The sequence below is a fragment of the Vicugna pacos genome, chromosome 26 (assembly GCF_048564905.1).
Source record: "Vicugna pacos chromosome 26, VicPac4, whole genome shotgun sequence".
Lineage (NCBI taxonomy): Eukaryota > Metazoa > Chordata > Mammalia > Artiodactyla > Camelidae > Vicugna > Vicugna pacos.
The window spans coordinates 24,979,484-24,992,330 of record NC_133012.1 but is presented as its reverse complement, the minus strand read 5'-3'; the positions used below and the strand labels follow the sequence as shown (position 1 = coordinate 24,992,330).

Here is a 12,847-nt window from a genome sequence, read left to right as displayed (position 1 = left end):
ATTTGTTCCCAGAAAAAAAGTATTTTAGTGTGCTGTCTTTTTAAACAAATGAAACAAGCACTTTGTGTGACTGAAATGTTTCCTTTTTTAACACATATGAGCATTTAGATGTCATTTCTAGTTTATTTTATATGTGATGGATAGGGGCACTTCAGCTTACAAAAAGTATTTTAGCTGGTCGGAAGAAGTTAAATATTTGGAAAAGATTCTTTTTGAGTAGAGTATTTTAAAGCCACTTTAATACGTACTGAGAGAGATTATTCCAGGTTAAGTCTGCTGCCGGAGCACTGAGTAACTCTCCGTCAAGTGGACGTGCTAAGCAGACTGTCTTCTCAGATGATGTGTTCCCTACTGATTCATCGGGCTATAAATTCAAGAATGCCACGTGCTGGAATGTTTATAATTCACTAACTCTAGTAAGGGGTGAATTTAACTAAGACGGAACAGCCATTGGTGTCCCTCTGAAGCCTTCTTTTACAGGCCCGCATTCTTCCACAGCAATCAAAACCTGACATCTGCCTAGAGGAAAAGGAAGAGGTAACAGGGAGACGAATGTTTTCACAATCTCAAGTCTTGCTCGTAGGGTAAGATGGTAATGGACTGAACTTTCCAGCTTATCATACAGTTTTCATTTTATTTTAAACGTATTTTGCATGATATAAAAATACTGATCACAGTGAGCTTTACCAGTTGTTATCGCTATAAAAATGAAGGCGGAAACGATATTTTTAGTGGAAATAAATTATATAGTCATTATTCTTTCTTTTTTTTTCTTTTAAATCACAAGAGAAAAACCTCAGATGTTCGGTCACTGGCAGAAAACCAGCATTTTAAAGAGGTCCTTTGCAGATAAGCTCCAGTCCATTTCTGTAACATGTGTCCACGTGGTTCAGGAAACTGATTTTCAGCTTTGTTACCAGGGTCCCACAAAGTGTCTCTGTTCATGGTTCTAAGGTGGCGACGACACAGTTTCCCATGCTAGGAAAATGACGAACTAGCAAAGAGGATCATCTCAGTTCACGTGCGGTCTTTTCCAGTAAGACGGGACGCAGCGACACACTTCTTCACTGAATGAAAGTCCCTGCTCACAGTGCTTCACTCGGTTCGTACAGGGCCGTCTGTAACAACTGGGGGACAAGGAGGAACATACTTCCGTTAGAGACCAAGGAGATGAAGTTTGTTCTGCTACGAAAGAAAAGCAGGATTTCTAAGTTTCAAACTAGACCAAAATTACTCATTTTATCATAAAATTGTTCTTCAGTTTATAAAATGCTAAAGTTTGTGCCTGGAATTACAAAATTTAAGAGGAATGGAAAAACCTTTAAAAAAAGTCTTGCTTGCAGATATAACAAATGGGAGAACGAGGTGTTGTTAGCGTGAGCTCTTTTGAAGTGCTCTCTGCCTTGTGGATGAAAGTAACATAAAACATAAAAAATTCTCAGAGCGAATATTTAGCGTGATCACATAAGCGTGGCAGAATTCACAAGAATCTGGGACTCGTTTGGAACCCAGACTTCGGAGTGATTAAACCCAGCCATTCTGGCAGGGCTGTGGTCCACAGTGAGGGCCCCACCCTCACTGTGTCTTGGCAGGGCCGGCAGCTGGCTGGCTGCAGGCTGGTGGCCCTCCCTGCCTTCTACACGTGGGCTCCATGTGACAACAGTGAGGGCCGGGGGAGGGCCAGGGAGGGACCATATTCATTGTGGGTGGAGTCCCTCTCCTCACCCTGAATGTCCAGTAGTGGTGAAAGGACAAAAGACCCAAAAGCCAATAACATCATTGGCCCTGTTGCTCCACTGAGCGGCAGCTACTCTGAAGGACTTTTTGGAGGGCGTGTAAATATAACGTGGCAGTGGGGATGGACATGCAGAGGAAAATGCCAGGTAACCTGGAAATCAGAAATGCTCGACAGAAAAACCACGCGTGTGATTCTGAAATTTAAAATTTCATTTCTTTTGCTCCAGAAAGCATACCTAGTTAAAATGGTACTTATTTGTTTATTTTTACTTCTAAATACAAACGCATCACTGTAAGGCCACTGGCACTGCTTTACTAAAACAATGCCATTCTCAATGGTCAGTGAGACTTGCTGGCTCAGGCAGTGACCCACAGAACGTGTACTCTGCCCGCTGCACTTTCGGAATAAATATGAAGAGGAAATGAGGAGCAGACATATTTTCAAAATACTGAACTCTTTTTTTGCTTCAATATATGCATAAAACCTGGGATTATATACTTAGAAAAATGAGCATGGGGAGAGTTTCAGCACATAGAAAGCCATTAAGAAACAACGTATGCTCTGAGGAGCAACACAGTGATAGAAATCTTTTCTACCGAGCTGATACAAGAATTCAGCAGAAAAATATAATGGCACGTTAGTTTTACGTGAACAGGAGTTTCAGGCTTTTCAATATAAACTGGGTTCACTTGGATTCAGCATGCAAAGGGGTTTAATAATCTTCAATAAGATTTTGTGTCTATATTCTGCTGCATTTTTGAAATTATCCTTTTGGTAATTAGAGTAGGGTATGCAAGTACAATTGGAATGTAGTTATTGCTCAAGACAGTCTAAAAAGGAAATAAAAGGATCCCAATAAGGTCTTCTGAAATGATCATGAAAGAAAATGTCATCAGCGAGACACCTAGGTTCATGGACGTCTCCTTGATGGAGCAGCTAACGTGCTAGCCTGGATGGAGCATCGGAAATACACATTGTCATGGGAGCACAAACTCTTGACAATCAAAAAGAAGGACACTGCGTTTACTGAAGAAAAATTAATAATGAACATTCATGCAGACACTAAACCGTACATCAGCGAAAGCTAAGTTTTAAGTCGTGTGAATAATCATCTGCTGAAAGGGCATTATTTCCATCTGCGAAGAGTGGGAGGAGGAAGAGATCCCAGTGAGGGGGATGGAGAACAAGTGGCCTGGAAACTAAAGGACAAGGAACATGCAACGTTGTCTGAGCCAACGATGAGGAGAGCCCAAAGAAAAGCCACAGAAAACACAGGTTACGGAAAGGCCAAATTGTCCCCTGGATTTGGGGACGAAGGGCCTCCTCATACCTTGAGCAGAACGTTACCATGAAATCAGGGCACAAACCAGGTTGCAGCTGGTTGGCCAAGTGAGAGAAGAAAGAGGTGGTGACACAAATGCCAAATGCCTGGTCGGGAGACAAGGACAGAGCACGGCTGCTAAGGAATGCGCAGAATCAAAGTAAGATGCAAATAAAATAGAAGAAATTTGGGCACTTTTACAGATCGAGGGGACAGGACAACAGTTGAGGACATTGTAGGTATGGAAGAGAAAAGGCGTGGCTGGCAGAGCAACGCTGAAGGAAAGTGGGAGGAAATGTCAAAATCCCAGGCCTGGCTTATTCCCAGATCTAAGAGGAAAAAGTTCAGGGATTCACACTGAAAGTGTTTTGAGTCCAGGAGACTCATTTTTCTCTGGGTGAAGAATGAAGCAAAATCGAGGTTTAAGGAACGTCTTGAGTGACCTTTAATGACATGCTACTTTATTTGTCTAAGTCCATTAAAGAGTTAGCTTAACTATTTTCATTTCCAGATACTATCCTGTCCTCTGTAAATCTGGTACCACGGGTCCTGCACCTAGAACGGCTGTCCAGAATGACAACTGATGGCATCATCATTTTTGGTGGGGGCAGGTGGCACCGCCTGGAAGATCTTGAAAATCCTCCACGGGTGACCGTCCTAGGCCTCTGTCCTCTACGTCATAATGAGAGCTCAGCCTCAGCCTCTGGGGCCGTCAGGTTTGCATTCCGAGCTGGGACCTGGGTTTGGTTCCCAGGGCTCCTGTCTTGCTCTCTGAGGGGAGCAAACACAGTCTCACAAGAGTTTAGCATTGGTTACAAAATATCAGAATTCACCCTCCAATTTTAACCGGTCCCATTCCAACAAGGGACTGATGTTTTGGTTGAAAAAACGATTTCCAGTAAGAGGACATGAATACTCTTTAAGAAGGCCCCTTACCTGCATGTTTGATGCTGAAACTTCTTTCCTTTTAAGAAGCATTTCTGTGGCGTTTCTGTACATTCACAGACACATTTCCCAGGGTTCAGGGGCTGGTTTCTTGGGCAGGTTCTTTTACACACGCACTGGCACGTGTTTTCATCAAACTCTCTGTTGGCCCCACACGCGCTGGGGAAGAGTCTGTTTTTACAGACACACTGGCACGAGTGTCTGTCCAGCTCCCGGTGGGGCCCACAGCTGGGAGGCCGAGGCCCGCCTCTGCAGACACACTGGCAGGTCTCCTCGTCCAGCTCCTTGCGGGGCCCGCAGACGTCGTGGAATCCGCCTGCAGGGTCTAGACAGACACAGTCAGAACATCTTTACTCTGCCTTACCTGGTGCTGGGGGTGGTGTGAAACGATAAAAAGCCATTTAAAAGTGTGTTCCTTTCCATGTTGTTCATGAAAGGGTTGTGTACGAACCTGGGTAAGGTCCTCTACAAAGACATTCAAAGTAATACCAATACGAAGCAGGCGACGTTCTGTTTTGTCGTGACTTATTTCAAAGCATGATGACATTGGGCGGGTGACTTTAATGTTACAATATCTGTTAATCAAAAATAGAGACCCCAGGCGTGTAGTCTGGAAAGCATCAGTTGGCTTACCGTCTCCAGCGTTAGAGGGAAAAATAAAATCCTGCTGCGCCAGGCACCTGCAGACGTGATTGTTCCATACGTAATCTGTGGGGCAGGTCTTGTTTGCAGCCTGGCACCTGTGGGAGAGACAGACGGGCTAGGCGGGAGCATAAGTGGTACACAGAGCATCTCTTTCCTTACCTATGAATTGTAAAATCGATGCATCCATGCTTGTGAAAAAGCCTTAAGATGATGTAAGAATATGTGAAACGAAATGGGAACATTCCCACACACCAGCACAACCACAATCCTGCTTATCATCTGTACGGAGGACAAAGATGCTTTTCTAATAATTATTTCATTAATTATTTAAAACTTTCACTCGACTGGTTTGCTAGCTATTGCTTTTTTTGCTAAGTAAAACCAGCGGACAAAAATTTAAGGGTATGTGTGCTAGAGAACAGATTTATTGATTAAAATCTTATTTTGCCATTGATCTCCCTTCTGAAATTTTAAAAGATTAATCTTTCCAAGTATGTTGTTAGATTAAATTCTGCATGCTGGGTGGCAATTACTGCTCCTGGGCCCTGAACATCGTGGTCGGCTATTTGGTGCATACTGATTTTGGATTCTCATCTTCTCTACTTTTTGGCACTGGGGTTTTTACAGACTTGCAAATTCCCTGACCCTCCAAGTCAGTATTTAAGGAATAGAGACACACTACTGCCTCTGTTTGGCATTAGTTGGAGCTGAGCTGAAATGTTATTCTACCTGTGTGTTTTCCTCTTTTAAAATTATTTCTTTTTTTTGGTATTTGCTTGGATATACAAGGTTGAGAGAAGTGGTAGGCTGAAACAATGGGAATCTAGGAGTTACTGCCTTTATCAGTTTGTCATATTTAAATGAACAGAATTAGAACAGAGAAATGGGCAAACGGAACCAGGAACTCAGTAAAAACGCGTCCCTCAGTAGTCACTGGTCTCATTAGCTCATCACAGCCACATTTCATTCACAAACAAAAACAAAACAAAGCAAAACAATGACAACAAAAGAACACCTGCTGAGGGCATCAGAGGGCTGATAAGACATCCAAATGACTGACTGATGGCCGTGTTTCAGGGGAAGAGGAGTAGGGCTGAACAGATGGCGTACAGGGGACTTTTGGGCAGCGAAACATTCTGTATGAGAATATAATGGTGGCTGTCATTATACATCTGACAAAATCCATGCAATGTGCAACAAAAAGATACTAATGTAAATAATGGATTTTAGTGAATAAGGTATCAATATTGGCTCATCAGTGGTCACAAACGTACCACACTAAGGCAAGATGCTAGTAACGGGAAACTAGGGGGGAGAGTAACGGGGAACTCTACTTTCTGCTCAGGTTTTCTATAAACTGAAAATTGCTTTTTAAAAAAGTTTATTGAAATTTTTAGAAAATGACTGGTAGATTTGGTCTAATACTATGGACATTTATTAAAAATAATCATCAAGGTGATTTGGATGAACTTGAAATTAAGCTTCACAAAATCTCTGCTCTAATAGCCCCTTCCTATGGGTAACGTTACAGACACAGCCTTAGTGCAGACGATGTACTGATGAAATCTGCTCCGCCATGTACTTTTTGCTGTAATTTCTGCCAGTCGGTTAGCGAGCCATAGGAATGCCGTGCTTTGCATCGTTATCTTTTAGGAAGCAGAAACAAGACGGCCCAAAGGCCTGAGTTCCATTGGTAAATCCATTCATATCACAGGTGTTCAAATGGTATTAGACAATATTTAGGTCATCAGCTTTGTAAGGAGGGTGAATAGACATACGAATTAAGGTCTCAAAAATAACTGCATATGGACCTAAGGGGGCTGAACTTGCAAAAAGGACATTTTCAGGGCAAAATAAAAATGCATGCTTTAAAATGCTGGGGAAAAAAGGTCGTTTCTGACCAACTGGTGCAAGATTCTGTCCAATTTAATTGGCAGATATTTTACCCCTGCATTTCCTGCTCTGATATAGTTTATTAAAATTAAACTATAATTGCTATTCTGTTTATCTCCATTTTTAAATGAAGCAACACTGTACAATTTTCAAATTAAAAGGGAAAAAAAACTAAAATGGGAAAAAAAACCTCATGGATATTCAAGCTTTTAAGCATTAGGACTGAGGATCTGTTATAGATTAATAGTCCAAAGACACTCAAATTCCAAGTCAAACGTTGTCTCGGCTATAAAATGACTGTTTCTTGGAGAAAAGATGAGTTCTCACAAGAATGAAGTTTTCCTAATAAGCCTGAATAACTCTAACTTCTTAGAAGAAAGTCTGCTTTATTGGGTATCTTAGTAAAACAATGTCAACATTTGTGTAAAAGAAATGAAAAACAGTAAAGAAGCAAAATCACAAATTAGCCTTCAGGTTAGATTTATCAATTTTCTCATCTTTTTTCACTCCTCCGTTCTGTCTTTCTGACCACAGCATGACCTTCTCCCAGAGACTGAGAGAGCCTCCTAGTCAGGCTGAAATAATACACATCCTCTAGCTTCACTACCCATGAACGCAACTCCAGGTACCTGGGCCACGTGAACAGTGTCTGCCTCTCCTCTACCCAGAAACTCCCTGTGCTTCTCCACCACCTCTAAGAGACACGGCAGGTGAGACGTGGGCTGGTGCTTCAGCCTCCAGGAGCAAAGTCTTACGCTGTCCTTGTGATTTATCTCCTATTGCTCTCTTAGATCAAAACCCGACGGAATTATTCAAGTCTATTCCCTAGAATGTGCTATTTCCTTTAGGAACACTGTCAATGAAAACCAATTAACTAACCAATAAATTTACCACAGGATAAAGTTAACTTCAAGGCACTGTCTCTCAAATGTGGTAACTCATTTGATTTTGTTCTCTTCCCAATGGGTGGTATCTTGCCTTCCCTATGGTATGTTGTCACAGAATAAGCATGAAAAAGTTCTTCCAATCTATCTATCTATCCATCCGTCCATCCATCCAGTGGAAAACTATACAGCTATTTAATGAACAAACTAGACCTACAGATATCAATATGATTATACACACTTTTTTGAGACGAAAAAGTGATGTCACAATTTTAACTTACAAAATTTAAACACTCACATCTGTACTATGTAATCTCTTGTGATATGTCAATACACCCACATGCCATAAAAGTAGGAAAGTCTAAATGAAAATAATACAGTTTCTGAGTAGTGGTTATCTCTGGAAATAGAGGATGAAGAACGGTGACTGGGGCTTTGGGTTGTATCTTAAGTGAATATGACAAAATGTTTCTTAAATTTTGAACTGGGGTAGAAGGATATGTCACTTTTTTTTTGTCCTTTATTTGTAGGTTTTTTTCTTTTTAATTTAAAGAAATTAAAAATGCAGTGATGACAGCATCCCCAAAGGAATGGACTGGCTCCAGATTTAGCCTGGATCTGCTTTGCTACATTTTCAGTTGTGTGATGTTGGGGAAAGTCACTTGATCTCTTGGCTTCAGTTTCTCCTGAAATTGGGAACTCCTCTCTCTCTCTCACTCTCGTTTTCTCTCCCTCTTCCTCAAACCACACCCTCCCTCTCTGTGCCTAGCACACAGTAGGTGATTAATAAACACATGTTATCTCCATCTCATGTCCTTCAGCTCATGGAGCTGGTCCTAATCACTCTTAAGCTTTTTCTGATATTTGATCCTCTCATCACTTCTTTCCTTGAACTCTCGTTGGCTTTTGCAATAGCTTTTGGATTTGGTAATACACCTCTCTCCCAGTTTTTATGCCTAATTCTTCTGACTGCCCTCCCTCGCTCCATCTCCTGCATGTCTGTTGTTTCTCCGTTTCCTAAATATTCATATTCCCCATGATATTGTTCTTGGTTGGGTTCACCTCTTCCAGTGGCTCTAAGTACCAGTCCATACTGGTAGCTACCCCATGTGCATGCCCCCCAGTGTCTCCCCAGCTCCACATCCATTGTCTCCTGAACATTTCACCTTGATTACTTAGAGATACCACAGAAACCTAAAGTACATGCATGTAAAGACTCAACTGTCCTTTTCAACCCCATGCTTCCCGGGAACAGGTGTTCCCTGTCTTTCTGAACATCATCCACGCGGTTTCACCCTCCGCTCCTCCCGCTTTGTCGCCCCACGCACGCCGCTCCCAAGTCATACGCTTTCTTATGGTTCAAACGTCTTTCCACCTGTTTTCTTCCCATCCTCACTACCCACTGCCTTGGTTCCCACTCCCATCATTCCTCTCTTGGATTATTTCCGAAGCTTCCTCTCCAGTTTTTCCAAGTCCTGTTTTGCTTCTCTAATCCACCTACTACGTTGCCTCCAGGCTGTTCTTTCCATAACATAAAGTATAACTATCCCGTCCCTACATGTATCGTCTAGTGGTTCCCGAGAGGCTTGACGAGGAGAGAAGTCCACCCTTGGGGTGGAGCATGCAATTCTGCTTTCTCTCTGAGCCCTGCCGACAGTATCCATCACTCTGAGCTCCAGCCGAACATCTGGCACAACCTCCTCTACCACACGAATTCCAGTCTTCCGTGTACAGTCTGACTCACTCACAGGATGTCTTTCGGGGTAGCAATCCTGTCTATCTTTCTATTTCTGTAGCCGAGCACAACAGTAGCACCTAGCAGGCACACAAAAACTGCTTGCTGAATGACTGAGTGAAGCAGGGCATCGTGTATTATATACTTACTATGTTAGATAGATTTGTGTGTATTTGTACTCTGGTACATAAGCTGCTTTAGTTAAGAAATAATATTATCCATTTTTAAAATATCCTACATTTCCTATTACACTACTATGCACCGAGAAGACTCAACATAAACATGAATGAATGAATGGACACTGCCTCTACCAAGCAGAAGATCCTAAGGCATCACTTCTTAATCTCAGGTGGCTCCCTCCATAAAAAGAGAGTCTCCATTTTGAAAGGGGCCTTGGAAATTCATCGAATTCAATTTGCAGGAAAATACGAGAGGAAATCATTGGGAAAAGGATAATCTGTGAGAACATCAATATGAAAATTGATGGCTAACTTTTCTGTTAGAGACCCTCTTCTGGAATTCATGGTTTTTCGGTGCTGCTGACACTGAGACTGCTCAGTGGAACCCGTGTTGTCCCTGGACCGTGAGTGCCCTGCGGTCAGACGCAGCCAAGCTGGTCTCTGTCCTCTCTCACGGTACCTAGAGACATCCTCTGTCCATTTTAGAGGCTCAATAATTATTTTATGCATGACTCACTTGGTGGATGGTTCTTTTAATTACTTAGTTATGCTTGTTCATAAATAATGCAAAACAGATGGTCTGTTTCTTATTTAACTTCATAAAAATGTAAATAGTGTATCATCCATTTGGAAAAGACATGCCTTGTCTTCTTCCAGACCGTGGTGAGTGAGGGCAGGGAGGGAACAGAATTGGGACGTTGTTGCCTCTGAGTGAAATTTCATCCCCTACATAAAGCAGTGCTGGGTAGCCCTCCCGCTAGTGTCACCATAAAGATCTTGGGACATCTACCATTTTGAACCTAAAACTAATTTCAAAATGACACTTAATAAAAGGGGTCTTTTTCTCTTGGCATTCAAAAATCAGTTTTATGGAGGAATAATCTGCATCCAGTAAAATGCTCCTATTCTAAATTCATTGTCTTTTTACAAATGCATGCTCCCATGTAACTATCACCACCATCAAAATATAGAGCATTTCTATCAACCCAAAAGGTTCCCTTTGCTCCTCCCAGTCAATGTCCACCACCAGCATCTTCAGGTAACTACTGAATTGTTTTCTCTGAGTCTAAATTATATTTGTCTTTTCTAAGGTTTCATGTAAATTGAATCATACAGTATGTATTCTTTTTAGCTTAGCTTCTTTCACTTGGCTTACTGTTTGTGAGATCCATTCATGAACTGTGTATCAACAGTTCATCCTTTTTAGACTGTTCAGTAATATTCCACTGTGTGGACACACTACAGTTTGTTTATTCATTTACCTTTGAGGGCTAGTTGGATTATTCCCAGTTATTGGCTAATAAAGCTTATATGAACATTTGTCTACAAATCATTGTGTGGAAGTATGTTTCTATTTCTCCTGGGTAAATACCTAGGAAGAGAAGTTATCGATCACATTGTAAGTATGTGTTCAAGTTTACAAGCGTCTGCCAAAATGTTTGCCAAGTGGTGACACCATTTTACATTCCCGTCTGTGATACACGAGTGTGCCAACTGCACCACGTCATTGCCCACACTTGGTTTTGTTCGTCTTCTTCATTTTAACCATGGTGCTGGCCTTTCCTCTTAACTCTTAACAAAGGTAATGATTTTAAAACACAGTTTTGCATTTATCAACACGTACCCATGTTACATTATCACTGTAACAGTTTTTTAATTAAATTGTGAGTCACAGTTCATAATAGGTTGAGACCAACATTTTAAAAAAGAGAAATAATAGGAAAAAAAAAGTATTGGAGTGCATCCCATGGAATAAGGCATGCCTTTGTAATGGGAATATTATCAACGGTAAGGAGGGGGAAACTGGGGGCTGGGGAGGAGGAATCTTAGATCTGACAGTGGCCTCTGGCCCTTTAAAACCAACAAAATCTCATTCTTTAGTATTTAATTTCTACTGAGTTTTACTGGCTATCACATGAATGTTGGCAGTGGAAGATAGCCCAAGTGTATGCAGGATAAGCTATAAAGTTATAGTGAATAAATGGCTGTGACTGGAGGACCTCCCCTGGGTCAGGTGCTCCATCTCAGAGTCACAGAGTGGGAGGTGTCTGGGTGTGTCCATGGGCTGCCTTGTGGCCACTGCTTATGCTTGATCCTTTTTGCATGTGACTTGAGCTTTAAGAAGTTTTTTAAGTTTAGAATTATCTTATTATTCAATTCTACAAAAGTTACTCAAACCATTGCTATGTCAAATGCTGAGAAGAAAAAAAGTCCAAACTATCTAAATGAATATCTCGTAACTATACAAGTTTAACATCGTTTTCTCATATGGAGCGGAAGTTTAAAATTTTTAATTTTTCTAAACATTTTTAAAGAAATTATTGAAAAAAATTATTTTACTTTTGCTGGAAAATGATTATTTAGAATGTTTTAAGGATTATTATGTTTGCATTGTTATACATTTATACCAGTTGCTAATTTCCATATGTAATTTGATACATTACCATTTATATAAGTAAATAAATTACTTTAAATGTTTCTCAGCAAATAGTTATACAGTTGTGTTCAATGTTAATCACTTTTACATTTTTAATTAAACTTTCACTGTAAAAATTTTATTTTGTCATTTTCAATCCTACACTGAATAAAAAAGGATGCTTTCTACTTCGTTTTTAATGTACAAAGCCCAGATATACTTTAAGTATGTAAAGAGATATAAATATGTCTGGTATTAAAATTTCATAGGGGAGGTGATTAGAAAAAAAATGTCTGTAAAAGAATCCTTAGGGGGTGATAATGAAAAAAAGTTGAACAGCACTACAATACAGGAAGTATTTTAAAACAATACTTTGTTTACTTTTATAGGACTAACTATATATTATGGTATATAGTTGTCTACTTTAAATTATGTATGTAACATATATGACACATCCATATTTATACATATGGATATTACATACACACGTAGTTATGTGGATGCTGGCTTGGAATATAAAATACATTTCTTATTGTATGTAGTAAAGCATACTGAAAAGCACACAGACAAGGAAATGAATCCAACATGAATCTTAACGGTAATAATAAATCTGCCCTTTACTGACTGACCGGTAGATGCCGGGCGCTATGCTAACTAGTCACTGCAAAAGCATTCAGTATTTCCTCCAATACTCTTTACATCCTTACATTTTAAATACAAGCAAACGGGTTCAGAGACATGAAATTCACAATTGTAAACTGCTAACTAGTGGCAGACTTTAATTCAGCTCTGGCCTATTCTAAGATCCAAGCTCTTTTTGCTCTAAACATTTGTCTTTTCTTGACCTTAAACAGGATTTAGTATCATAGTTATATGAATAAGTGACGATGGACACATGAGTATAATTGGCAATTGCTCTGAGCCATATACAGATAAGTAAGTTATTTTATTTAACAAGCCATTTGTTGATCAGTGCAGTGTATCTGTTCAGCCCCTAAGTTTAGAGTGAGATTACTTGCTTCATCTGTAAAATAAGGCTCTTACTACTACCAACTTCATAGATGATTTTTGTCAAGGTTAAAAGAGACCGT

At 40.4% G+C, this 12,847-nt stretch overlaps 1 protein-coding gene across 1 annotated transcript in view; it reads right to left on the bottom strand.

Annotated features, from left to right (window-relative positions):
- Window positions 1–614: 614 nt before the first annotated feature.
- The window catches only part of VEGFC (vascular endothelial growth factor C), an 80,957-nt gene continuing 68,724 nt past the window's right edge, over window positions 615–12,847 (bottom strand). Inside the window, exons 5-7 of the mRNA XM_072950506.1 lie at window positions 4,638–4,744; window positions 3,996–4,329; window positions 615–1,127 (exon numbers count right to left, since the gene is read on the bottom strand). Of these exons, the coding sequence (XP_072806607.1) occupies window positions 1,013–1,127; window positions 3,996–4,329; window positions 4,638–4,744 (556 nt within the window). The 3' untranslated portion in view covers window positions 615–1,012. The remainder of the gene's footprint in view (window positions 1,128–3,995; window positions 4,330–4,637; window positions 4,745–12,847) is intronic.